This window comes from Cadophora gregata (genome assembly GCF_030347475.1).
Source record: "Cadophora gregata isolate MNR1 chromosome Unknown scaffold_5, whole genome shotgun sequence".
NCBI classification, from domain to species: domain Eukaryota; kingdom Fungi; phylum Ascomycota; class Leotiomycetes; order Helotiales; family Ploettnerulaceae; genus Cadophora; species Cadophora gregata.
The window spans coordinates 2,469,428-2,494,384 of record NW_026695928.1 but is presented as its reverse complement, the minus strand read 5'-3'; the positions used below and the strand labels follow the sequence as shown (position 1 = coordinate 2,494,384).

At 48.3% G+C, this 24,957-nt stretch overlaps 9 protein-coding genes across 9 annotated transcripts; 3 read left to right on the top strand and 6 right to left on the bottom strand.

Annotated features, from left to right (window-relative positions):
• Positions 1-87: 87 nt before the first annotated feature.
• Positions 88-2,336, bottom strand: AMD2_2 (Acetamidase; the record flags this gene model as incomplete). Its single annotated transcript, XM_058505230.1, has 8 exons — positions 88-212; positions 303-437; positions 533-546; positions 611-848; positions 900-933; positions 993-1,697; positions 1,843-2,013; positions 2,067-2,336. The coding sequence occupies 8 exons, from the start codon at positions 2,334-2,336 to the stop codon at positions 88-90; spliced, it is 1,692 nt and encodes a 563-aa protein (XP_058359787.1).
• Positions 2,337-3,840: 1,504 nt separating this feature from the next.
• Positions 3,841-4,588, top strand: ONS95_011602 (uncharacterized protein; the record flags this gene model as incomplete). Its single annotated transcript, XM_058505229.1, has 5 exons — positions 3,841-3,906; positions 3,979-4,066; positions 4,119-4,199; positions 4,264-4,416; positions 4,470-4,588. The coding sequence occupies 5 exons, from the start codon at positions 3,841-3,843 to the stop codon at positions 4,586-4,588; spliced, it is 507 nt and encodes a 168-aa protein (XP_058359786.1).
• Positions 4,589-4,928: 340 nt separating this feature from the next.
• Positions 4,929-6,099, bottom strand: ONS95_011601 (uncharacterized protein; the record flags this gene model as incomplete). Its single annotated transcript, XM_058505228.1, has 2 exons — positions 4,929-5,722; positions 5,787-6,099. 2 exons carry the CDS (start codon positions 6,097-6,099, stop codon positions 4,929-4,931), a joined length of 1,107 nt encoding a protein of 368 aa, XP_058359785.1.
• A 252-nt stretch (positions 6,100-6,351) lies between these two features.
• CDC28 (Cyclin-dependent kinase catalytic subunit) lies at positions 6,352-8,380 on the top strand. The gene is made up of 3 exons (XM_058505227.1): positions 6,352-6,657; positions 6,746-7,421; positions 7,469-8,380. Exons 1-3 carry the CDS (start codon positions 6,621-6,623, stop codon positions 7,752-7,754), a joined length of 999 nt encoding a protein of 332 aa, XP_058359784.1. The 5' UTR covers positions 6,352-6,620; the 3' UTR covers positions 7,755-8,380.
• Positions 8,381-10,284: 1,904 nt separating this feature from the next.
• ONS95_011599 (uncharacterized protein) lies at positions 10,285-10,638 on the bottom strand (the record flags this gene model as incomplete). The annotated part of the gene is made up of 1 exon (XM_058505226.1): positions 10,285-10,638. One exon carries the CDS (start codon positions 10,636-10,638, stop codon positions 10,285-10,287), a length of 354 nt encoding a protein of 117 aa, XP_058359783.1.
• Positions 10,639-11,210: 572 nt separating this feature from the next.
• FMN1 (riboflavin kinase) lies at positions 11,211-11,986 on the bottom strand (the record flags this gene model as incomplete). Its single annotated transcript, XM_058505225.1, has 2 exons — positions 11,211-11,729; positions 11,840-11,986. The coding sequence occupies 2 exons, from the start codon at positions 11,984-11,986 to the stop codon at positions 11,211-11,213; spliced, it is 666 nt and encodes a 221-aa protein (XP_058359782.1).
• A 944-nt stretch (positions 11,987-12,930) lies between these two features.
• On the bottom strand, positions 12,931-15,210 carry ERT1 (Transcriptional regulator of nonfermentable carbon utilization; the record flags this gene model as incomplete). The annotated part of the gene is made up of 3 exons (XM_058505224.1): positions 12,931-12,948; positions 12,997-14,801; positions 14,928-15,210. 3 exons carry the CDS (start codon positions 15,208-15,210, stop codon positions 12,931-12,933), a joined length of 2,106 nt encoding a protein of 701 aa, XP_058359781.1.
• A 3,076-nt stretch (positions 15,211-18,286) lies between these two features.
• On the bottom strand, positions 18,287-22,369 carry ONS95_011596 (uncharacterized protein). The gene is made up of 5 exons (XM_058505223.1): positions 21,645-22,369; positions 21,397-21,537; positions 20,457-21,347; positions 19,867-19,973; positions 18,287-19,777 (listed from the first exon to the last, which is right to left on the bottom strand). Exons 1-5 carry the CDS (start codon positions 22,037-22,039, stop codon positions 19,617-19,619), a joined length of 1,695 nt encoding a protein of 564 aa, XP_058359780.1. The 5' UTR covers positions 22,040-22,369; the 3' UTR covers positions 18,287-19,616.
• On the top strand, positions 22,370-23,778 carry TMP1 (Thymidylate synthase). Its single transcript, XM_058505222.1, has 2 exons — positions 22,370-22,727; positions 22,788-23,778. The coding sequence occupies exons 1-2, from the start codon at positions 22,624-22,626 to the stop codon at positions 23,638-23,640; spliced, it is 957 nt and encodes a 318-aa protein (XP_058359779.1). The 5' UTR covers positions 22,370-22,623; the 3' UTR covers positions 23,641-23,778.
• The last annotated feature ends 1,179 nt before the right edge of the window (positions 23,779-24,957 follow it).

The following is a 24,957-nucleotide window of genomic DNA, read 5'->3' as shown; positions in this document are numbered from 1 at the left end:
CATCATATATACCCATCATATCGTGTAACTCTCAATTGATTAACGTTTCAACCTGAAGCCGATTGAAAATCAGGAAGTCATCAAACCTCAAACAATGTGCTTCCCAAGTGCATCTCCCAGGTACTCTGTCAAAACCAGGACTTTCTCTTCCTGCAATCTCCGTCCTACAATCTGTACTGACACATGCGTGCCATCATACAACTCAGGATCATCTGCAACATGATTAGCAAAGTCCTCTCGGACATTGTTGCTGACCCCCGAATCAAGTAATTTGTTCAAGAGAAGGAAATAACGCGACTCACAAGACTCCCAAACTTTCTCATCCGCCTCGCTCAATGGCTTGTAGCCCTCATCTACAACATCGACATTCTTATCCGCCTGAGTAACCGGTAACACTGCCGCCGAGTAATCGAGGAGATTGATCCAGACGGAATATCCTGGCATGATACGTTTAGTCTTTGCGAGTTCTTTCCAAAATTTGTACCTAAGAGAGGAAGAGGCGATCAGATTAGTGATGAGTTCTGGTACGTACCGTAGTATTTGTACCTAGGAAAAAGAGATGACTTAGCAGTCGTTCTGCAATATCTATACTTGAGGAAATAGCACTCACATATCGGGTCTCGCAGCAGCAAATGGAGCAAGAGGGCTGATCACTGCGTCGACTGGATGTCCCGTGCCGGTAAGTGATGCAGTGGAGTTCCAGTAGTCCATGTATCTCTTCTGATATTGTCGTTTCTGGACATTGACAGCAGCTATTTTAGAAGCAGAGTACTCATCTTTGCGGGTACCGTAAACGGCTGAGACTTGGCTGGCCATAGGCTCTCCCGAGAGGTCAAATGCGCTGTGAACTAAAAGCTGTGTCAGTCAGAGTTCGGCTAGGTGAGCCAGGGATACCATACTATCTGCACCGCCGTCGTAGACCCATGATTTGAACTAAGTTTGGTCAAGTCAGAAATTTGACCTGCTGAGTCTCATGGGTAATAGGATCTCACAGTGATCTCAGCAGCTTCAACGTGAGAAGGCGGTTTCCACTCAATGACTTTATGGCCCAGCTTCTCAACCGTCTTGACCACAATGTCAATCGCCCTCCGAACAGGTGGTTGAGGCTGAACCGTCCCATCGTGACGGAAGACACCAAAAGACAGCTGTCTCCCATCGCTCGACTTAATGATATCAAGCACAGCCCGTTCTTGCTCATCACGCCAGGGAATTTCGGCCACGAGAGGATCATGAAGCCAGGGCTGTTGGCTGAGAATCGCTTTCAAGACCAATCTCAAGGCACTAACAGATGTTCCTAGTGGTCCAACAACAGAAAGAATCGAGTTCTGGCCATCCATGCTGTTAGCCATTCCTTCGTATGGCATCCTTCCGCTGGATGGGCGGATACCATAAAGACCGTTGAATGCAGCGGGAATGCGAATGCTGCCTCCAATGTCTGTGCCGAATCCAACAGGACTTCCCTTTAGGCCAATGAGGGCGCCTTCACCCCCGGAGCTTCCACCAGAGGCTAGGTTTCGGTTCTTGGGGTTGAAGGTGTAACCGATGATGTTGTTTACTGTCTCGCCGGCCATTAAGGTGTGGGGAACGGAGGTCTTGCAGTAGAGAATGGCGCCTAGGTTGCGAAGTTCTCTGACCATTTCGCTTTCGAAGACTTTTTCTTTTCCGGTTCCCTTTTTGCCTTCAAATGTGTCGATCCACTGTGTTGATTTAGTGCCGAAGTTCCTCTTGCGATATCCAGTCTCAGCTGCAAATGAGAGACATAGAAAATCAATTTCAAGAGAAACGAATAATACACGGTGGCGAGGATTAATATCGTCTAAATTATGTAGAGAGAATACTTACACCAATGTAGCCCATTGTTGTTTCAACATCTTTCACATGGAATTGATCTTTCAAACTAACTGGCAGTCCATGAAGTGGACCAAGTGGCTTCTTATGCTCAACATAGTAGTCATCCAATTTCTGGGCATCAGCAATCGCAGCATCAAAAAATATCTCATGCAGACAATTGACCTACCCAAATCAGTATAAATTTGAGCTTATCACGACGTATCCAAATCACATACTAATTGATGGGCAAGCGCAGCTCGATGACAGAACGCCTCAGCAACTTCTCGAGCTTTCCATGTCCCAGAGGAAGTATTCTTCACAATACCAACAGCATCCGTTTGCGTGATTTCTATTTCCTGGGGAGATAGATATTGCTCAATGTACTTTCCCGTTACATCTCGTTGTTCCGTGGCGGAGGGAATAGGTGATGGCAATTGCCAGGCTTTGGGGATGAGTGCGTTGACTGAATCGCGCTTTGCTGCGCCTAGAGCTTTCCAATCGACCATATCTGAAAATTATATGCGAGGCGCAATTGTCGTAGTACAGAGAGGGAAAATGTCGGTTGATTACAACGTGGTGATGGGAGTGATGTAGTTGATGGAGGGGTAGCTTTTTAGCGCGGCATGATGCCGAAACCAAGAGTGGGAGCGAGTATGTCGGAGTAACCTCCAGGCGCGCCGATCGTTGAGGCGTTATCAACATCAGCTCTTCCTTCGCTGCTTTTCTTGCACCTTTCTTGTCGCTATCTTGTCTCTCATATCTGCACAAGTTGACATGCTCTATGTGATGAATCAGATCTGGGAAAATAAGCGATAACGAGTGTAACAGGACTTGAACTCAGTAATCTCGAAATCATATTAGAGATACATTTTCGACTTTTGAACTAAATGCTTGCAGAAAAGGTTGCTTGGTTCCTGCTGGTCTTTTTGTCTATTGATACTCGGATCACTTATCTGCTTTTTCTTTGAAACCAGAATCTGCCTCCATCGTCTCATCAAATGAGAATTGAAAAGTCTTGTCGGGGATGGTCTTAGAAGAACCGCTTTCCTATCCAGAGTGTGCAAGACTTCCTCCACTGGAGATTATCATTGACAGCTGCTGGTCAGGAAGTTCACTCGAAGGAGAACAAATGATCCAGGTGGCTCAAAAATAGTTTTCATGCTGGATCAGATATCCTTTCATGAACACATTCTTCGGTCGAGGGGACGCCTGTGATTCCAGAATCCCAGATAGGAGAAAGCATAGTTCAGTTCTCCACGAATCTGCAATTGAGAGCGAAAGCGTGTCGTGTTTTACCCGAGAACGACCAAAAACCCCCAGAGGAAAGAGTCAAGCAGAGACTGCTCAATGCAGACAACGTTGCATACCCTCCGTACTTCAAAGTACGGTGCGCAAAACAACTCCGCTGAAAAAAATCTCCATCACAAGAGCAACTCCAAGAATATGTCAAGACGAATCGGAATAGCATCCCAGCCTCGTAAAACAAAAGGAGTGACGGGACAGCAAAGCCGCACCAACAACCTCTTGGCCATGTTCCCATGACTTCCAATTATCACACTCCAAAGTCATCTGATCGAATTGTTGAAGCAAAGGATCTCAGCTGAGAACTAAGACTGGCACACAAATGTAGTCAAATCTATAAGAGGAAGCACCTGCATCCCAGGAGAAATGATTTCTTTCCTTACGCGACAGCGAGCGGTTGACCGGTCCGTAGAACTTACGGAATGTCACTTGCCGGAACTGGAAAGGTAACATGTCGACTCCTCGTAAACCAACAAAGCTGGAAAGCCAATCGACAAATATTGGGCGTGCGCCATACTTCAATAAGTGGTGGAAAATTCGCCGTGTGATAATGGGAAAGCATGTTGGTGATAATGAGAAAGTTGGTTGGACCGAGTGCAGCTGAGACTCAATGGAAACACCTTTAGTATTTAGTGTGGAGAAAGTCCTGGTCTTTGTTTGGCAACGATCCTCTCTCAGGCCCATTACTTTTGTTAAAAAACCTCTATCATGAAGTTCGCAGCTGGTCTTTTGCTCGTAATGGTAGGTGCGGGAGCTGCAAAGAGCGAGCTCCTGGTACCGTATGCGCAATGTGAACATCCCATAGTTCTCATCTCTACCCATTGGGCCACACTAACATAAAATTAGGTGGAGGACCGGAATGGCGAGGTGCCTATGATTGTCAAGCCGGATATCATTGCGGTCCAGGTAAGTGGCTTCAGTGGTTCTGGCACTAGTCAGTGCTAGACTATTCAAGTCCTCGTATTAACTGATAGTCCATCTCGTAGCTGGAACCTCTGCATTCCCAAGCTACCAGTGTCTGCCAGATACCGGCCCTATCATACCACATGCTTTCCCGTGGGGCCAATGTAAGTAATCGTATCAATGACTGCTTGGCGGTCAAGAAATCGGAACTCGACTAATCACCTGTAGGCGGGGGAGTGAGCTGGCAGGGTCCTTTCCTTTGCGCTCCTGGCTGGTCATGTGTAGTCGCAAACGCTTATTTTTCCACTTGTGTGGTGAATCCAGGCCATAGCGATGCTTCCGTCTCTCCTACTCCAAATCTCGCAGCACCTGGGAGCTGGTGTAAGATAGTCTGGAAAGTCTGATATCCGTATAGAAGCTGACTCGTTTCACAGGTGGAGCAACCGCAATTGCTAGAAAGGAACCAGCGGAGTGTGTGAAAGGGTTCACTTGTTCTGGTCCATGCACCTACGGATACTATGCATGTCTCCGGAGCCCAAGCATCGGCACTTAGGTGACTACTACACTAGTCACTTCCGCGAAGGCTTCAACAACGAAATAGCCACGTGAGGGAATATCTGCCTCCATAACTATGAGCCCGTGAACAGAGTGTATCATAGCCTGGTGTCTAGCACTCTGACGTGGCTGAAATGGATGTTTTAAGGCCTAGAATAAATTTGTTAGTCTACAGCATTTGAAGGAGCATGAATATAGTTGGAGATCCAAAACAGAAATATCTCACGTGCTGTGCCCAAAGGATGTCTTCTGATAACAGAAAAGGCGCTGCCACGAGGTTGAAGATGCGCCATCGTTCGAAATTTCGCTTTGGAGTTGATCTCCAAACCCCGCTTCACTTATGTTCCATTCCCTTTTTCATCATCAAACATCTGGCGAATATTGAGGTTGATCCTCTTGTCCTTCATCCAACCTCTCCACTCAGGATATGCTTCTCCAGGCCATTCCTCCAAATACTCCGGGCAAGTATCGGGCAGAATACTTGCGACGCCATGCCATGCTAGCCGTGACTGACCAGTCATATACACCGCATCGCCAGAACGTAGTCGCAAGACCTCACAGACAGGCGGGTGGTCTTTATCAGCAAGTCCGATGATGAAGATGGCATCGCAGCCAATGCTGATACTAACGAGTCCCTTGTGGACCTTCTCGCTCACGTCTCGATGCATACTCAAAGTATCGCCTGGAGAATAGACGTTGATGATTGCTGCCTGGGGTTCCATTGTGGGAAAAAGCTTGTGAATGAAAGAAGCGATGTCTGATGGAAACGGAGGTGGAGCTTCCGTTGGATAAGCTTTTGCGGTCCAGTCGTACTGCCCGCCTAAGGTCATCCATCGCAGTTTCTTTTTGAGCGCAGCTTTGATGGTGATTGGCTTGTGTTCTTGTGGATCCTTTGGTACGAATGCGACACGATCTGGCGGATCGCCAAAGAATGAGCTTTGTTCAGTGCTTGTGGCATCAAGCTCAGAGGTGCTGTTGACATTCTCCGAAGGCTGAGATCCAGGATAATTGACGTCATAATGTAGATGCAGGTTTGTTTTGTGCATTGGATCTGACAGGTCTCGATGGAATAACCTAGAAAGCATTGTTTGCTGAACCTCTGGAGGAAGAAGTGACTGAATGACAATCAAGCCTATCCTTGTCAGACGAATATGGCATGGCAAAGAATCTCAGAACATTCATGGAAAACGACCTACCTGGAATATTAGACACTGAATAAGAGTCAACAGTGTGGTAATCCGCAAATTTCGAGAGCGATATAACCTGTTCCTCGTGGAGTCTTGGAGTTGCTTGAAAAGCTTGACTGGCGGCCCAAAGTGTGTCGACTGATATGTCATTGCGCTTGATTCCGACAGCAGCTAAATCAATAACATCTCCATCACGAAGTTGACTGGATGATGCTTTTTTACCCTTCCATGACTTGAATGCATCTTTCATCACTTGGGGAACGGGCTCATGAGGAGCAAGTTCGCCTGGTTGGACATGAGGCACGGCGGAGCCAACTGCCATTCTGAAGCCGCTCTGACGAGAGATGTAGCTTCTAAAACCGGTGAACGCCGATTTTCCTATCACGCAACCATTTCTGGGCACCAAAATAATTCTGAAATGGAAAAGAAATGAAAATATGCGATGACTGGTTGGTGTCGTTCCTGGGCCAAACAAATTTCATCAGCCGCAGGCAATTTAGCGAGGCGGCTAGCGGACTAGAGGCCGCCCTGTTTTCGCGTTTCCGTCTTGTCTGTTGACTTTCGCGCTGATTCTGTTTACGGCCCTCGACAACACAGCGACCTCGACAATTCCCTGGACCCACGACCTCCACGCCCAGTACGATTCTTCCACTCTGCGATAGTGCAGCTGATCTTCGACTTCAGCTCTCGATTGTTTTCTTTTCTGCAAAAATCAATGCTATTTGCACCAACAAACTACCCCTCCTTACGTTCACCGCCCCACCAGAGCAGAAGACGGAGCAGATTAACGTGCATCAATTAATACTCGACACTCATTAGCACACTCGATCACCACCCGCAAACATGGAGAACTACCACAAGTTAGAGAAGGTCGGAGAAGGTCGGTCAATTCCTGCGGGGAGGAGCTTCGAAGCTGTGCAGCGCTGGAGGCACAACACGAGCCAACATACTGACTTTTACGTGTCCAGGAACATATGGTGTTGTATACAAGGCCAAAGATCTCCTGCACAACAATCGAATCGTTGCTTTGAAGAAGATCCGTCTCGAGGCCGAGGATGAGGGTGTTCCCAGTACCGCCATCCGTGAGATCTCGCTGCTCAAGGAGATGAACGACCCAAACATCGTTCGACTCTTCAATATCGTCCACGCAGATGGCCACAAGCTCTACCTTGTCTTCGAATTCCTCGACCTCGACTTGAAGAAATATATGGAGTCGCTTCCAGTCAGTGACGGTGGCAGAGGCAAGGCTCTCCCTGAGGGCTCTGGACCGGATTTGGGAAGACTTGGCTTGGGTGACGCGATGGTCAAGAAGTTCATGAGCCAGTTGTGCGAGGGTGTGCGATACTGCCATAGCCATCGTATTCTCCACCGTGATCTCAAGCCTCAAAACTTGTTAATTGACCGCGATGGTAACTTGAAGCTGGCTGATTTCGGTCTTGCTCGCGCCTTTGGTGTCCCCCTTCGAACATACACTCACGAGGTCGTTACTCTCTGGTACAGATCACCTGAGATTCTGCTGGGAGGTCGCCAATACTCTACTGGTGTTGACATGTGGTCTGTTGGATGTATCTTTGCCGAGATGTGTACCAGAAAGCCACTTTTCCCAGGTGATTCCGAGATTGACGAGATCTTCAAGATCTTCAAGTATGTTTTCTCTCTCCCGTTTGCACAACTCATCTAACATATACCAGGCTCCTAGGTACCCCCACCGAAGCCGAATGGCCAGGCGTCATGGACAAGACCTGTTTCCCCGACTTCAAACCCTCCTTCCCCAAGTGGATCCGCGACGAGTCGATACCTCTCTGCTCGAACCTGGATGAGAAGGGATTGGATCTTCTTGAGCACATGTTGGTGTACGACCCCGCTGGGCGAATCTCCGCCAAGCAGGCTTGCATGCATCCTTACTTCGAGGAAGGCAGTTCCGCATACTCTGGTCGTGGTCTCGGCCCAACATACACCAAGAATGGATACCATTGAGGCTCCCTCCATTCGGTGGATCTTTACGATGTGACGAAAGCTTAGCATATCACTATCGCGAGCTTGGATATGCAAACATCACATACACGAAAATAAAAACATGAATACAGTGTGCGAAGACATAGCAAGCAGGCTGAGGGTTTATGACATGGTCTGCAATACACATTACGCAAACAAAACAAAGCGCACAATACAACTCCTTTTTCTCTTTTGTTAGGTGGGAGGGATGGAGCATGGATGGCAGGAAATGAAATGATATGGTATTGCATTGGGGGGTAGGGTTGGCGTCATCTGGGGGCTTGCTTGTCTTGTCTTGCCTATTTTGCTTGCCTGCTTGCTTTGCATACCTTCTTCGAAATCGATGACTTGGGTCGATTGATTTCTATATTTCGCGTGCGATGCTTACCTGAGTGGTTGAGGCTTTTTCTCTCTCTATCTTTTCTTTCTTGCACTGTACTGTACAGAAAGAGTGGATGGGCGGCGATACACCGGGATCTCGATCTCGGGTCATTGATTCCGGGCTTGCTGCCTTTAGTGTGTTAATAGAGAAAATGCAATTGAACGAAGAAAACGAACCTTGGGCTGGGAAAACACCATGCAAAGCTATCAAGTGTGTATATGTATGAAATATCTTTATATTCAAGCCAGTATGTTCAAATCCGGCTGGGTAAAACCCCCAAAATCCCAAACGCCAAATGCTATATGTACATCTATGTGCATGTCGTGCATTCATACCAACCTATCGCCATATCCCCCCCATCCCATTGAAACCCATCCATCCATATCATTCAAACTTTCTCCCATAACCATCATTACCCCTCCAAAATATATTCTCCAAACCAGACTTCCACCTCAATTCATTCATGCATCCATACACGCATATATGCATCGTATGCCGTACCTCCCTCACATACCAGATCCTACCATCCACATAACACAAAGCCAAATTGGTATATCCTCCTCTTTCCCTTCTCTTCCCTCTCCATTTCCTTCCAACCCATATCTCCAACTTCCATGCAAACTCAAACTCAAACTACTCCTCCTCCTCCTCCTCTCTAATCATCCACCAAACTCCTCGAGCTCCCACTCCCACTACTGCTCCCGCCGACACTGCCGCGCGCGACGGATACCAGGTGGTAGATACCGAATGCTATCAGGGCGAGCACGAAGAAGAGGACGATGATTATTATGGCGATTACGTCGTTTTGTTTGACCATTTTGGGCGGTGGGTTTGTGGGGGTTTTGTTGTGAGGGGGAAGAAGGGAGAGGGGTGGTGGAGGTGGTTTGAGGATGGGGGTTTTGGGTGGGTGCGATGTGTGGTGTGGTGTGGTGTGGTGGTGGTGATAGATGTGTATGTAAATGTAGATGTCAAGATGGGTAGATATATCTGTATCAATAAGTCAGTAAAAGCTCCGAAAGGAACCATCATCACAGCAATGGGAAGATAACATACCTCTCAATCTGTAAATCCAATTCCAAAGCTCCCTTCGAGTAGCTATCTCAACCAGATCGTAGTCGCAGTCTTAATCGTAATCGTAGTCGTAAATTCGTTACTCTTTCTCTCTCCGTCAAGTCACACAACACTGACGCAGTCGCAGTCGCAATCGCAATCGAGTCGAGTCAAGTCGCACGATGAAAGTCGAAAGTCGGAATACACGATACAACAGTACTGACTGAATAAAGATAACGAGAGAAAGAGAAAGGGAAAGAGGAAAAACCCGGCACCTACATGTTTTAACCAACCAGCCCAGCCTTTCGCATTCAATGCTTGTTCATTTTGCTTGGGCACTTACTTGCTGAAGTGGCAGCTGCAGCAGGGAAGTGGATTGAGAGAGGGTGGAAAAGACGTGGTTGGGAGGCTGGAAAGTGAGTTTTTGCGCTGGAGATGGTGCCGAATGAGTGGTTGGCGGTGGGATACAGTGGGTCGGACAGGGGGGCGTGGTGCCCGTGGTGGTGTGGCGGGAGAGCGCGGCGGGCGGGAGGCTGGGGAACTGATGTGGGGCGTACCTGAACATCACTTTCAGGGTTTGTTTTCGAGAGAATGATGATGAGGAAGAGGACTTTGAATGCGAAAGAAGATAAAGGTTTTGAGAAGATGTAATTAAAGACTAGGAAGAGATCTACCTACAGGCAATACGAAGAATGTCTGCTCTTTTGTGGTGCATCGCAACAACTCACTGGTCGCAAACCTCACTCCCCTCGCTAAACTCGACTCAACTCACCAGCCACCTCTATTTACCCCTCCATGTATCACATCCCTCTCCCTCTTCCCTCCCACAACAACACCAACCCCTCCCATCACAGTCTCACTTGCTTTCCCAGCACCACATCTTACACAGCACAACCCCGTACAGCATAGCACGGACACAACGCAACCTAGCGCCATACAATTGTTTGTTTCAAGTTTTCTCTCTCTAAGCGACGTGATGTGATAATGCGAACACTGCATTCTGTCAGTTTGAAGTTCGACTGAATGTTGTGAAGACTCGGATGGATATGTGTTATTCATGCATGTCATGCGAGTTCCCTATCACTGTTGTGCAGAGATGTGGGATGGGCTGGATATAGAAGGGGTTGCATCTGGGAGAGATGGATCCATGGAATAGGTGATGAGTGATGAAGTGATCTGCCTCTGAGAGATATTTGTGAGACCGTAGGTAGGTAGGAATAGCATGATTTTTTTGGTGGTGGATACAGAGGGGAAGAGACCTGATGATTTGGTTTCGAGAGGTAAACAACGTAAATGTGCTGGCCTCGTGGCTTTGGTATTCAGGCGGCAGTGATACTCCTGAACTACATCTTTCTGACCTTCCCCACCACTTTCAATACCAGAAGTTTTGAGATGAACTCCAGGCGTCAGATCAATGCAAAGATAGTGGTTCATCCACAACTTTCGCAATTCATGGCTACGACTGTACAGCCGTAATGGCTATTTCATGTAGTACAAATACGCAACTGGAAATGTCAATGATTGGTTCCCAAACGAGCATGGAGGTGCGAGTGAGGAGTCAGGTAAGGTTACTTCCGCTCCCGTCGAGATAGGTGGAGAGATGTGTTCCACCAGATAGACACTAGGGAGTACACAAAGGAGGGGCAACGTCTAATGACTACAGAAACTCTTGATATTGAGTGTAATGATACTGTTTGTTCGGTATAGACGGGTTTAAGTGATGAGACCGCACGATCTGTGTAACGAGGTAGAGGAGAAAGTCAATGTAGGGGGAGCGCTCATGAAAGATAGGAGAGGTGTGTAATATCGAAGTTTCTTTTGTGTAAAGAATATCGGTCTATGTCTTCCAACCTTTCTATATCCATCCATCATCAACTCCATAGCTTGTAATAAGCGAATATGTATCAACATTGTCGGAATGTACCCAGTGCCCCCCTCCATCTCCTTCTCTTCCTTATCTCCAGCCCACTCTCCTCAATCCGCTCATCACCCACCCACCCACTCACTCACACCTCCTCCTCCTCCCCCCAAAGCCACCTCCCCTCCCCCTCCGCTCTCCACCGCTCCCTCCCCAAACTCCTCCCCGCAACCTCAATATCCATCCTAATATCACCCACCAACGCCTCCAAACTCACATAATCCAGCTCCTTCCTAATAAACCCCAACAACACAAGTCTCATCTCGCATCCATAAAAGTCCGCCTCAAACCTATGCATGACGTGCACCTCGGCGCTCCTGACGGTATTCTTGTAGAACGGGTTGAACCCGATGGACATCACCATGGGGTAGAGACGCCAGCCTTTGGCGAGGGCGGAGGGTGGAGGCGAGAGGGTAGGGATGGGCGTGTTGGAGGCGGAGGTGAATGTTGTGGAGGGTTGGGAGGGGATCGTTGATGAGATGTCTGAGGTGAGGGAGGGGTGAGAGGGTGGGAGGAGGAGGGACGCCCAGCCGAAGTAGACGCCGGATTCGGCGGTGGAGATCCAGGGTGTGGTGTCGACGGGGATGTTGGCTGTGGGGATGCCGAGCTGGGAGGTGTTGGTTAGCTGGCTGTTTTGCTTACAGCAGTGAAAGATTCGAAGAGTTTCCTGCACAGGAAGGGCAAGGCGGGGAGTGTGGTGTATTGGGATAAACAAACCTCCTTTGATCCTCTCCCGAATCCACTGACGACCTTCCCACTCATGCGCAGTGGAAACGGTGGCTCAGGCCCAGAATCTGCTCCTATGATATCAGGGCGCGCAGCTCTACCATCGGCTTTAGGAGCTTCTTCTTGCTTGTCCGCCATATTTCCTGGTCTTACTATATTCCTTTGAGCCCCTCGGTTTCGGCGTGGTGTTCAAAATCGACTTGAGCTCCGAAGCTGCGATAGTGTCGATTGAGTTGCTGAGATACAATGGAATTCCGCAAGGACAGCAGATTAAGAGCCCGTAGTGAGGGTAGAACAGGTGGTACGTAGCTGCAACTTGAGCGAAGGAATGTTGAAGAGGGTGGAATAATTAGTGGAAAGTGGTGGGTTGTCGATATGATGCAAGGCTGTGGTTTATCAGCAGCGGGGTCAAAATCTGGCCGATGCCATTGATTGCCCCTCATTCCGCTTGGCGGGGACGAGGCTGATCTCTTACATTCTCTCCTGGGCACTTTGACTGCCTTTTTCACCAACATTTAAGCAATTATATATGATTTTTAACTCACGATTGCCTCACCGAGCAATGAAAGCTAATCAAGAGTGTGCAATGAGAAAATTTACTTTGTATTTCACTTCCCATCTCCTCAGGGACAGCTAATTTACCATCAAATATCCACACCAGGCATAGATACGATATACACAACGCAAGCCCACCTGCTTCTGCCACACTGCATTCTACCTCTTTCTCCCTCACCTAGGGTATCCATCCACTCCTCAACCGACCCTTCTCGCCAATGCCCACCCCATCAGAAAGAAAGAAAATCCAAAAAAAGAAAGAAATCAAGCAAGATCCAGAACGCCACCCAAAGCTCGCTCATAGCAGAGCGTCCTGTAATACCCATGCATTTCCCCTTCCTTTCCCTGGCCTGATATGCGAATTACCAATGCAGCACGCCAATTTTTGTGAATGATCCATACATCAATCCATCATTCATTGCCAGTCATACATTTCTCAAGCCCCGTAAATGCAGCCATGCCGAAAATCCCAGATACGCCAGTGAACATTTTGGTGAGGTATACTATAAGAAAAAAGGAAATAGTTCTTAGATGCAAGGCAGAAACTAGGGTTATTAGTAGAGTCTTGGAACGAGGGAGGAATAATAACTTACGTTCATAACAATCAGCATGGGGATATCAAACACATCTCTCTTCACGGTCCAACAATAAGTACAATCCAGCTTGCCGTCACGATGTAAACGCTCAATGCCATGTTCACCATCGATTTCTCTCACTCGGTTCCCTAGGCCGCCAATGCCGCCACTAATCTCTCGCTTGGTTTTGATCGTGGTTTCGTCTTTCTGCTCAGGAGATTCGAGACCATCCTTCGTCTGATACTTAAGCAACTTGCATCGAGTAGTTACACTGCCTCTACTATCTCCAAAGGCCAGTCGTGCGAAGTCCTCGTAGAATTCGATGACGCTGTCGTCGTCAAGTAACTCGGCCAAGAACACAGGTTGAGGTCTGCCATCTTTGCCTTGTTGGTCGGCAAGATTTAGCGGCCGCATTCTTGGGGTTGAGAGACCTGCTCGTCCGGTATTGGTGAGACTTGCTGGACCAGAAGTATCTGTACTACTACGGCCAGTGTTGATGTTGAGATTTGGCGCCTTGCCTAGTAGTACATCCTTCTTCCAGCCAGTCAGCAGCGTGAACTCTTTATTCACGGCTGCCACTTCGCCTGTTCGCCGACATACGAGAGTTGGCGTACAACAGTTCAGCATAAAATCTTCGTACTCAAACAGCGTTCTCTGAAAGCATTTCTCCATGAAGATCAAATCCTGTCGGTTTAGCGTCTTCGTGCAAGATATAAATGAAGGACGGATAGAAGCTAGAGATTTGGCAATGCGTAGAGTCTTGTTCGCAGAGAAGCGACGCTGGAGGAACGCAGTCAAGCTGTGAAAACCTGTAGTATAGGAATACGGCTCGTGAACTGTATCGTAGATTGAAGACGGGTCTCGGTTTCGTTTCCCCAGAACAGAAGTAGGACCAAACTTGCCAGCTGTAGATTTCGTATCTTGCCTTTTAGCTGGTCGTTGTGCGGCAGAAGATTGATGCGAGGTGACATTCGGAGTGTAACTTGTTGCAGTAGGTGAACTCTCAAATCCCATACCACTTGCTCCTGGACTTGCGTCTGTACTTGGGCTGTGATGGCTTGTTCCAGCACCGATTGCATAGGCATGTGGTAGTCCAGGATTCATCCCGAACATGGTGTTCTGGCGATCAATACCAGAGTAGTCCTGTAGCATGTCTTGGCCATACATCTGCGAGAATGAACCCATGTTGTTACCATACACGCCGCCATTGAAGCTGACATCGCCCATGCCCTGTGACGAGATAGAGCCGGTCGTGTCCTTGGGTGGGGTTTCCGCGGCTCCAGAAGACATGTGTCCCAACATGCCAAACTCCAACGCACCATAATGATTGCCAAAGTTCAACCCTTCCAAGTCGAAGTTGAATAACGCAGGATTACTGGGGTCAAATAGCGCTCCGCCAAATGCAGCTTGGGCATCCTGGTTGGTAACTTGGGGTACTCCCAAACTTTGCATTGACGACTGTCGATTGATTTGATTTTGGAATGTTGGTGACAACGGTGATTGTTGTTGACTTCCATAAGATAATCTTGACTGTAGAGGAGGCGGCATTTGATTCTGCTGTGCAGGGAAAATTGGGTACGAAGGTGATGTATCCGCTTGGGAGAAGAAACCACCAATTCCTGGTGATGTGTCGGAAGCAGAGCTAGTAGTATTTGGCACGTTATTGCTTCGAGTATTATTGACCTGGTTGTAGTTTGGACCCAGAACAGGTCGTAGAGCTTCTGCAGGTGCATCATGGAGATACTTTGCTTTCTTTCTAACACCATCTTGACAAGCATCTGCCAGGTTTCTCTTGATACATCGTTGACAAGGACGTTCATCACCTATACCAGTTCGTTAATACTTATCATACCCATTAAGAGGACGAAGTTGAGGTGTCAGTAGGGAGCTAATGCAACATGGCATCTGGAACCAAACATTTTCCTCCATCCGAAGAAAAGCAAACATACCACATGTCAAGTGAGCTCTCTGACAAGCAAAGCATGCTCTTCTCGCCTTCTTCCTCCTCGGTCTTAGAGGATCCTTGGGATCCAACTTTGGCTTTGTTGTCACCGTCGATCCCCCGACCTGTCCATTCTCATCACCATCAGGTCTGAATTTCTGCTCGGCCATGTCCGTATTATCGTCGTCCTCCTTGTCTACAACGTCGGGCTCATGATCATGATCACTGTAATCATTCTCCGAAGCGCCATCCGAAACCTCAGGGTCATCTATCTCAGTATCTCCCGACATGCTGCCTTATATTATCCACTTCGGGGCTATCTTTGTCGAGGCTAGCTCGTGCCTGCGAAACCACACCTCGTCAATCAATACAATAAGAACCCCAGTCGTTGCCTCGTTCGTCAGAGACCCTGGGAATCAACCTTGCCGCAGATGATTTGTTGCACAAGAAGGGAACGCCCGCACGGATTGGTGGGTGCCGTAGGCCGTCTGGCGCAACCACAATGCACAATGGCCTTGCTTGCAACTCCCACACACTCAGCTTTCACGGTCCTTGATGGTCCCAAGCCCAAGCCCTGGCCTGCAATCTGCCTCCTCCGTATTCGCAACCGTCTGGCGTCTCTTTCTCAGCAGGACACTAGATACGCTTCTGTAACTTCAATGCGCCGCCTCAGTGCAATTTAGAGCCAACAAGTATGTACCCGACACTTCTGGCTTGCCTCCCACGTTTTGTCGCGTGCCAATATCAGCACACGGACACGACTTCGCATGTACCGTCAATACGGCTTGTTTCTCTCCTCTGATATCCTGACCTTTGTGTCCTATGCCTCGCGTGTATGCCCTCCTATCTCGCTCCCAACCAAATCGCTGGTCCTACCACTCTCGCAATCTCTAGTATTACCAGCAACCCAAGGCCCTGTCGGTCCCAGCAGTGCGAGCTCGCAGCACAGAGCCACGTCTCGGTCGCCGACCAATACCACCTGCCTCCTGTCTGCTTCGTTGCCCCCACTTCTCGCCCAGTCCAGATCACGCGCAGACCAAGCAGAGCACCTCGAAGCTGTACGCCACGGCGTGAACTTGCGCAATTGGGAAATTTGACTGCTGGCTGCCAGTGCCAGGCTGCGAGGGAAGGGCAAGGAAGGGAGGGAGCAAGTCAATGCTATGCGGTGCAACGTGCTGCTGTGAGTCCAGCATGCACGTATCCGGTCCTAGTCTCTTGCGCTGCAGCAAATGGGGGCATTGATGCCCAAGACCGTCGTCGAATTGCTGTATTTAGAGGGTTCGAAGTATTGGATGCTCGTTTCTTTGCTCCGTTTCGAGGATTCGATCGACGAGGGTGAGGCCAGCGTAAGGATTTGTTTTGTTAGAAGTGGAGAGGCGCTGAGAAATTGAGACCGAATTATTGGGAGCTGAGCTGAAGCGGAGGTGGAGGAGGATGGGAGGCGGGGTGGTTAGCGCTGGGATGGGATGGGATGGGATGGGATGGGCCCTTGCCGTGGATGAGCTCCTGAGAACCTTGAAGGGAACGCCAGCCTTCTGCTCATGCGCGCAATTCGCGCACTGTTGATTGACTCCCTGCGGCAGGCTCTCGAGCGTCACAATAGTGGTGGAGGCGAGGATAGAGGGGTGGTATCACGATTGAGTGTTTGGATGCGCGTGGCAGCACGTTGTGAGGTTTCGCAGGAATTGCGTGTCCAACCTCGAGAAGTCGAAATTTGAGCATGAGGAGGAGGTATTTGCCGGGTCCGGGCTCCGGGCGTCAGCCACACCACCTCGAGACCACCAATTCTCTCGCTCGCTTAATCCTGCTGGAAAAACAAGGGGAAGGGGGATCACAACATTGAATAATTGGATACACCATTTGTGCAGCAATGGCAGAAGCAACTGCATGGCTCCCGCTGGTAAAATTAGATTAGATTGGTGGAGCTGGACATAGAGACAGGGGGATGGTCTGGGTCTGAATGTGATAGCCATTCTGACGGGTCTTCCCATGGTTCCAAAACACCAAACAGGAGCAATTCAGAGTTGCACAAATATCACAACAATGGTCACATGCCTTCATTCTGAAACCGCATGTCAAGACGCCACGATCGTCTGCAGCAGTGAGGCGGCAACTACTGGGAATGAACGGACAGCCTTTCGGCTTTTCGGCAACAACGAGGAAATCAACATGGGGTTTTGTATGGGCGACTTCGGTTCTGCGGTAAAAGTTAATTCCCGCAGGAATCTGTGAGATCGAGATCTAGCTAATCCTATGATTTTCACGCAAGTATGGCATTCAATTGAAACAGAAACACCATCAAGATTCGCTGGGTAGACAGCTGCAATTTTTTTGACAATATTGAAGGGTAGGCAGTGGGGTAAGTATCCAATTCTCACTACAAATATATAAATTCGAGAAAAACAATTGAAAATAATTACAGATTCCGCCTTGATATTATACTGAACAACTTTGAACATGACTGCTAGTATACAAACACGGCCACTAGTCAGTCATACAACTAGAGATAATAATCCAAACCACTACATCTTCTCGGTAGTTCCTCTTCTCCTCAAAGGCCCCGACTCAGGTAACCCTCCACCCCTCCACCAAATAAGCAGTTTCGTAATAACCTACATCAATGTCATGATCAGTCTAAATCTTCTGATATTCTCACCTCTTCCCCATATTCAACAAAAACGAACTCAAAAATCAAAGGTAACTCACAACCAGCCACTCCGCCACCCATTTTGGCAGATAGAAAATAAACAGCAACACACCCGCCGCCCAGAACCATCCACGACTCGGTAAACTATTGATGAACATACGGATGTACCACACACCGGGTTCATCATATCTACAGTCGCAGTCGCACTCTGTCTGTGTTGTTTTTGAGACTGGAAGGGATTCTGTGTCTAACCCAGGCTCAAGGATGGGTTTTTGTCGATCAGGAGAATTCCCCTGATTTCCAAGTTGGAGGGAGGAAATCTTTCTCGGCGCGAAGTGCTTCATCACGACATCTTACATGTCCTGATTGGTCTTTATCTTTGCCTATGGGAGGTTCGGTCTTGTCCACTTTTCGTGTTTCGTCGAGTCTAAATTGTGGTCAATTGTCAATTGCTACGCTGGAGAAGATCGAGTGTCCAGCTGAGTTGCTCTAAACACTCACTCCGTTTTGCCAAGTACTTCTGCACTTATCGTAATCGCACAAATAATCACAAGGTAGGCTATCCTCATCTTCATGTATATCCTCGCCCTTTTTCCTCTCCTTGAACGCAATATTCGCGGACAAATAAGGCGGAGCGATGAGCACAGATATCTCCGGTTTGTGTCACTATTCACAAAGCCAAATTCAAGAGCACTTTTCAAGGGAAGACAACCGAGTTGATCTTATCTCAAAAACGAGGAGTTCCAACTCGTGCCAAATTGGATTGCGCGTTTCCAGATATGGACCAACAATGTTGGAAATCCGGCCAAACAGGAAGGTGGTAATCCCAATCCGTCAACGCGATACTACCTTTCCAAGGCTCGATTTACCCCGCCATGATAACCTCAAAGGAACATTGGATCAACTACTACATGCATTCCCATCTCATCAACCTCAACTCAAAGGCTTTGGTCTACTTTGCTAGCTACCTCCACTTTCCCCAAGAGAAGGCATCCAGAGTTAAACCGTAAGCAGACTTTGCAAGTCTCCTCACAAATTGCTGCGAACAGATAGGGGCTATCACATCGCCAAAGCCCCAATGAACGTTATTGGCGATCAGCTTACCCTCTCGTACTGACTGTACACCACGACTCGACACCACTAACTCGTCTCGAGACACCTCGAACACCACGCTGGAATTTCCCACTCCCAGTCCCAAGAACCATGAACCCCGACCCCTGTACACCACTCACTATGTTCCACCGCATGCTAATCCTGTCGTCCTGTATACGGAGTCCTGTACGTACTCTCTCTCTCCCTCTCTTGTATGACAGTATCACAGCGAGCAGCGCACAGCACGACGTAGCGCAACTGTCTCATCCGAAGCCAAGAGTCGGGTCTGTCAGATGATAGGGTCGATGATCAGCAGTCGTGATGAGTTTCTCTTGGGTATGTATGTGGTGAGGTGGCTGTAAGGCATGGTATGGTGGTGAAGGATGATGCGTGCATGTGTGAGTCTGAGGGTGAGGATGTGCATGTGTATGTGTTGCTGATCAGCGTCTGAAACGATTTGGCTAGGTGTGTGAGGTTGCTTCATCACTACCTACTCTTGGTAAGGTAAGATGAATCTGCACAACGTGATTGATGGATCTCGTAGACAGCTGCGAGAGGTGAGGCTGAAGCTGAAGTTCGGTAAGAAGGGAATGAAGATGTGACTGCTGGCTGGGAGGTGATTTGATGTAATTTTGCTCATCATTATTGTATTCCGTCCACTTCTCCTTTCTGTTTCTAACATGGGGCTAAATGATTTCCCTGTTTCCCACGCTATGCATGTGTATGTCAAATAAAATAAAACGAATATTGATATCTCCACCACCTCACAAACGGAGATCATACCCTCAGCTCGCCATCTACACTCCCATTCAATAATAGAAATGCCACTTATCTCCAATAGATACGTTCATACATCCATCCAAACAGATAAAGTACAAATACAATACGACCGCCAACACCACCGCCAAATCTAAAATCGGGTGTCGTATAAGATGAGAGATGTCATACAGTAAGGGCTCAAGCGGTAGCGAATCGACTCGTTCCTCTTATCCGCTTGCCGTATACGAAGAATAAGTACGGGAACGGCGCCATGGCTACGGTAAGGAAAGCCAAGAGCGAGGTAGCCCAATGATCGCCTAGCGTATGATACATCTGTACGCCGAAGAGTGGGAAGGCAGCTGTTCAAAAAAGGAAACCGTATAAGTGCAAAGTCTTCTTAAGCTAGAATGGAATTATGACTAGTATATTGCGAGAAATCCAAACTTACCTCCAAAACTGCTCCGCGCAAAGCTATTCGCAGCAAGGGAGCTGGCAGCGTAGAGTGGATACGCATCGACGAGGAAGGTGAAGATGCCGGAGAAGACAAGGAGGGTCCTGTGTGAAATTTCCAACATCGGTTAGCTACACGATACTACTTTCGACCGTGCAGTCGGTGTAACGGCACGTGCATTGCATATGCATATATGTATGCACGAATTATCTGCAGCGGCGGCCGGCAACAGGCTTGAACCGAAGGCAGCTGCAAAGGGAGGGGAGATTGGGGAGCCTGTTCTTTATAAGGGGCTGAAAAATCGGTGTGCGAAGCGAGGCGTCCACATCAATGGCATGAAGCGGATGCGGAACGGACATAAACGTGGATGCGTATTGCCAATCAACTCGCTGCTCATCGAGACAGCCATAGATGGAATATGCATTCTTGAGATTCGATACTTCTTACTTGATGCAGGTACGGCACTTCCTGTCTCGACGCCACTTGCGCTCGGCATGAAGTCAGGAGCCACGCAGCAGCTGGTACCATACGCCATAGGTCCAGGAAAGGAAATCAAATGCAGAGAAAGGGAGGTGATATTGACTTACCCCATGCCGAAAATAGTTGACCCGATGATAGGTACGATCCAGTGCACAGACGAGTAAGTCGTCCATGCGAACATGAAAAGCCCAATTGGCACCAGGATAGCGCCGCAAATGGAGGGCGGAAGGCGGTACTCCGGCTCGCTGCCGCCAACTTCTCCTGTTCTCTCTTCGCGTTGTCGGATCAGGCGAGCGTAGTTCTTGTGCCAAATGGGATCTGTTGCTGCACCGAGGACCATGCCGACAAAGATTCCCATGAATGACATTCCAGTTTGCCAGAGAGAGAATCCATGATTGCCAACGAAAACGATAGGGAACGCCCCGAAGAACAGATACAAAATCCCCAGAAGAATTGCAGAGAATAGGCATAGATTTAGTACCATCGGTTCTAGAAAAAGAAGTTGGAATGGTCGCTGAAGCGAAAGTCCGATGGTCTTTGGGATCGACTTGGTGTTCCTATCCATCGTTGATTTCCATCTCTCATCACCAGTCTCCTTTCGAAGCTTCCGAGCCTTATTCCGTAGGAGAATAGGATGGTAGGTCTCTGGAACGAACAGCATGATCATAGCCAGGTCAACACCTGCCCAGATCAGCAGGACATAGAATGTCCATCTCCAGGTCGTATATTGGTTGATGAAGCCTCCGATCAGTGGACCAAGTGACGGGCCTACGAATGGTGAGGCTGTATAGATCAACATGGGGAGTTGAAGCTGCTCTCGATTGAACATATCGCCAACTGTCCCTCCAGCAACAGAGAGAAATGCGCTCCCTGAAAGTCCATCAAAGAATCGACCTATGAGCATCGTTTGGATGTTCTTGGCAACAGCAGATGGAATGATCCAGATGATGAACATACTGAATGATACCAAGTATACAGGACGGCGTCCATAGAACTCACTGCCACAGGTCAGCTAGATCTAGTATCTTTGGGTAGACCTGGACATACGAAAGAGGTCCTAACAACATAGGTCCTATGCCTAAACCCATAATGAAAAGCGACAATCCTAAAGTTGCAACAAGTTTCGAACAATGGAACTCCTTGGTTATCTGTCCATACGTGGAAGTATATATCGAAGATGTACAAGTTCTGCAGTGGAAATTAGTACTTTCTCAACTTCCATACAGAACTCTTTTTGCCTGCCACCCCAATCCCAAAGAAGGACTGGACTGCCAATGGACATGGTGAAGACATACACACACAGCGAGCTTGCGCTAACAATTATTACCACCAGCCATTTCCTCGCAGTGGTCATACTCCTAGGATTCAGAGGATCCAAATCACCTCCTTCCCAGACTACGTCGAATGGGTCCTTGTCTGGCACTCCTCCCTCCACGTCCTGCCCCGAGTCCTCATTATCATCGCATCCATATCCGTTGTGCGTTCTCGTCCTACTAACACCTGACATCGAAGATGCTCCAGTTCGGTACCTTCCCAGAGCATTTGGTCTGCTAGGAGTACCTTCGCCTGGTCCAGCAATGGGTTCGAATTCTTTAGAGGGTGGGAGGTCGTGGTAGGATTCCTCTGATGGCGATAGCCCCTCTCCAGATAGTCGATTTCCATCTTCCGTTTTCTCGCTTGCTTCTGTCATGGTGCTTGTCTCGAGTCTGTTTGTTTTCGATGTCGTCCAATCACTCGATTATCATCGTCCAAGCTCCAAGCTCTTCCAAAAGTCGTTCGATATGTACAGTCTTGACGAAGTTCCACCAGCTTCATTCCCACTTCGATCCTCAAGCTCCTCTTGTAGTCCAGCTTCCGAGGCCTGCTTGATAATCCTCAACAGGGTTTCTCGACGGTGGAGAGATGCTTAGCAGACAATTGCAGATCCATTCTGCAGAGACTCCCGTTCCTTTACTGCCAGATGCCGTCCTTGCACCGTCCGGCATCTTCGCCGCACCGAAACATGCGACCCCATTTTTGATTATCATAAATCCCGACAATCTTCCGTTCCTTGCGCCCCGAATGCGGTTAGTGTGCTTGCTGCTCTTGCTCAGGCGCTAATCACCCTCGGCTCAGTCGACGCGAAACAGACGCGTCCCGTCGTGTTGCAAAGTGCATGCATCTCCATACCCCTCCACAACCACATACTTTGGCAGATTTACGCTTTCTACTGCCATATCTCAATAAACAATCTTCAATCCTTTCCCCGACAAACCGTTCTTCTGGGGAGGCTCTATGGGTGAATTCGTACCAATGGCGTCTCCGGCATTACACGAGGAGCATCAATACCTCGATCTTATCCGCGAGATTCTGGACATTGGTGAGAAACGACCAGATCGGTGAGTCAATATCCAGATCGATATGTAATACATGCAAGTTTGGAATCTCACACATCTCAGAACAGGGACCGGGACTCTGTCTATCTTCGCACCGCGGCCACTCAAATTCAAGCTCAACGACAATGGGCGACCGATCCTCCCTCTTCTTACAACAAAACGTGTTTTCACGCGCGCCATTATCGCCGAGCTACTCTGGTTCGTTCAGGGCAACACATCATCCCTCGCACTGAGTGAAGCTGGAGTGAAGATATGGGATGGCAATGGATCGCGCGAATTCCTAGACAGCAGAGGCTTAACACACCGTGAAATTGGTGATCTGGGTCCAGTGTATGGCTTTCAATGGCGACATTTCGGCGCCGACTACAAAGATTCATCAACGGACTATACTGGTCAAGGTGTGGACCAACTGGCAGACATTATACACAAGCTTCGAACGGATCCTTACGATCGCCGAATGATTCTTTCCGCTTGGAACCCCAAAGACTTGTCCATCATGGCGCTGCCACCTTGCCATATGTTTGCCCAGTTTTACGTCTCCTTTCCAGGACAGGCGCAAGAGGGGAATAGCGAACATAAACCGAAAGGGCATCTCCATTGCCAATTGTATCAGCGATCCTGCGATATGGGGCTTGGCGTACCATTCAACATCGCCAGCTATGCTCTCCTCTGCCATATGCTCGCTCATGTTTGTGACCTGGTCCCTGGAAGTCTTACGCATGTTATGGGAGATGCACATGTCTATCTCGATCATATTGATGCTCTGCGTGTACAATTGGAGCGTGAGCCGCGGACATTTCCAGAACTGGAAATCAAGCGAGATAAAGGTGGAAGCATTGACGGCTGGAAGTTAGAGGATTTTGAGATCAAGGGATATGAACCTCACAAGTCGATTGCCATGAAAATGTCCGTCTAGCGAATAGTGCATTGGGATACGAATCTGGCGCGGCTTGTGGGCTAGACACGATGAATGCTTGGTGTTTGGAGGCGCGACGACCATAATGATTTAATCGATTTACACATCACAACTGATTTACACATCACAACTTGCCAGATCTAGATTTAACCCCCTCAATGAGACGCCTGCACATGTGACTTGATCCAGATGATCCATATTTACATTGTAGCCAACGGCAGCGATTTAGCTGCATATTCAAGCTCTGTTAAAGCAGCAGCTGGTCACGCCTAAAAGCTAAAACAGAACCAGCGAATGGGAAAGTTAATCCTGAGTCCATGGTAATGGAGTTCACATGTATCCAATCAAGCTCTATCAAAGCAAACAAGCTTTTACATGTCTGGTCTAGCTCAACCTTAACGCCGATTTAAACCCGCCATGGGTCTAGCCAGATCAAAGCTTCTCCCTCGAATTACCAGCTCTTCATTTAACCTGCACCCAAACAAACGTCACTTCTCGTGATCACGCATGTACGGGTCATCAAATTGGCTTATATCCTTTTATCCCCGTGGCTTTTAGATTTAGCCAGACAAGGAAATATACTCTGATTTGACGACGGACCGACCGCAGCTTCGTCATCGATCGATTAGAAATGCTGACAAGAATTTACCACAGCATGCACTCGACTCGATGACATCTGCATGTCCGCAGTCTAGCAAGCGAGCGGTGATAAACACGGTTGAGGACTTATCCGAGCGGATCGAGCGGATCGAGCGGATATCGTCTTCAGCCAGTTTGAGAAACCAATTATTATCCTAGGGTTGTATTTCGGGACCATTCGAGCTTCAATGGCTCAGTTTCCCGAGGACAGTAAGCCATGCCACCAAGAAGTTGGCCTCGTTGGGATGTGACCAGACCCATCAGCTTCTTTCGCCTGCTTTTGTTTTGGAGCTACCACCTTCCTCGACTTTCAACACTTGCATTGAAGAGGATATATTTTGGGAAATGATAAGCATTGTGTTTATTCTCATCACGCATTTATTTCTCTACTCTTACTTCCTGTTTTGTGAAATCACTTGGCGTTTCATCTTCTACCATTATTCTCGGTTTCGCTATTATTGTTCTACTGCATTTCCAGGCCATTACGTGAGACCTGCGATAGGTTAGCCTCGCCTCAGCATAATCAACTCTAATAGAAGCCTCACCGATTGAGGTGCGATTTGCAACGGAACTTCTGTGTTCAAATCAAAGTCCTTGTCATTGGTTGGGTTCCCTTTTCTCGAGTCAGTGTCATGGCGATTCATTGTCTTAGTTAAGCGACACTTTGTTTTCGCTCGC

Coding starts and splice junctions, on each gene's coding strand:
- CDC28 (XM_058505227.1), top strand. CDS start 6,621: ATGGAGAACTACCACAAGTTAGAGAAGGTCGGAGAAG. Junction 6,658..6,745: donor GTTAGAGAAGGTCGGAGAAG/GTCGGTCAATTC, acceptor TTACGTGTCCAG/GAACATATGGTGTTGTATAC. Junction 7,422..7,468: donor GAGATCTTCAAGATCTTCAA/GTATGTTTTCTC, acceptor AACATATACCAG/GCTCCTAGGTACCCCCACCG.
- ONS95_011596 (XM_058505223.1), bottom strand. CDS start 22,039: ATGACAGAAGCAAGCGAGAAAACGGAAGATGGAAATCGACTATCTGGA. Junction 21,348..21,396: donor ATGTTGTTAGGACCTCTTTC/GTATGTCCAGGT, acceptor GACCTGTGGCAG/TGAGTTCTATGGACGCCGTC. Junction 19,778..19,866: donor TGCGCGGAGCAGTTTTGGAG/GTAAGTTTGGAT, acceptor TTTTTTGAACAG/CTGCCTTCCCACTCTTCGGC.
- TMP1 (XM_058505222.1), top strand. CDS start 22,624: ATGGGTGAATTCGTACCAATGGCGTCTCCGGCATTACACGAGGAGCAT. Junction 22,728..22,787: donor GGTGAGAAACGACCAGATCG/GTGAGTCAATAT, acceptor CACACATCTCAG/AACAGGGACCGGGACTCTGT.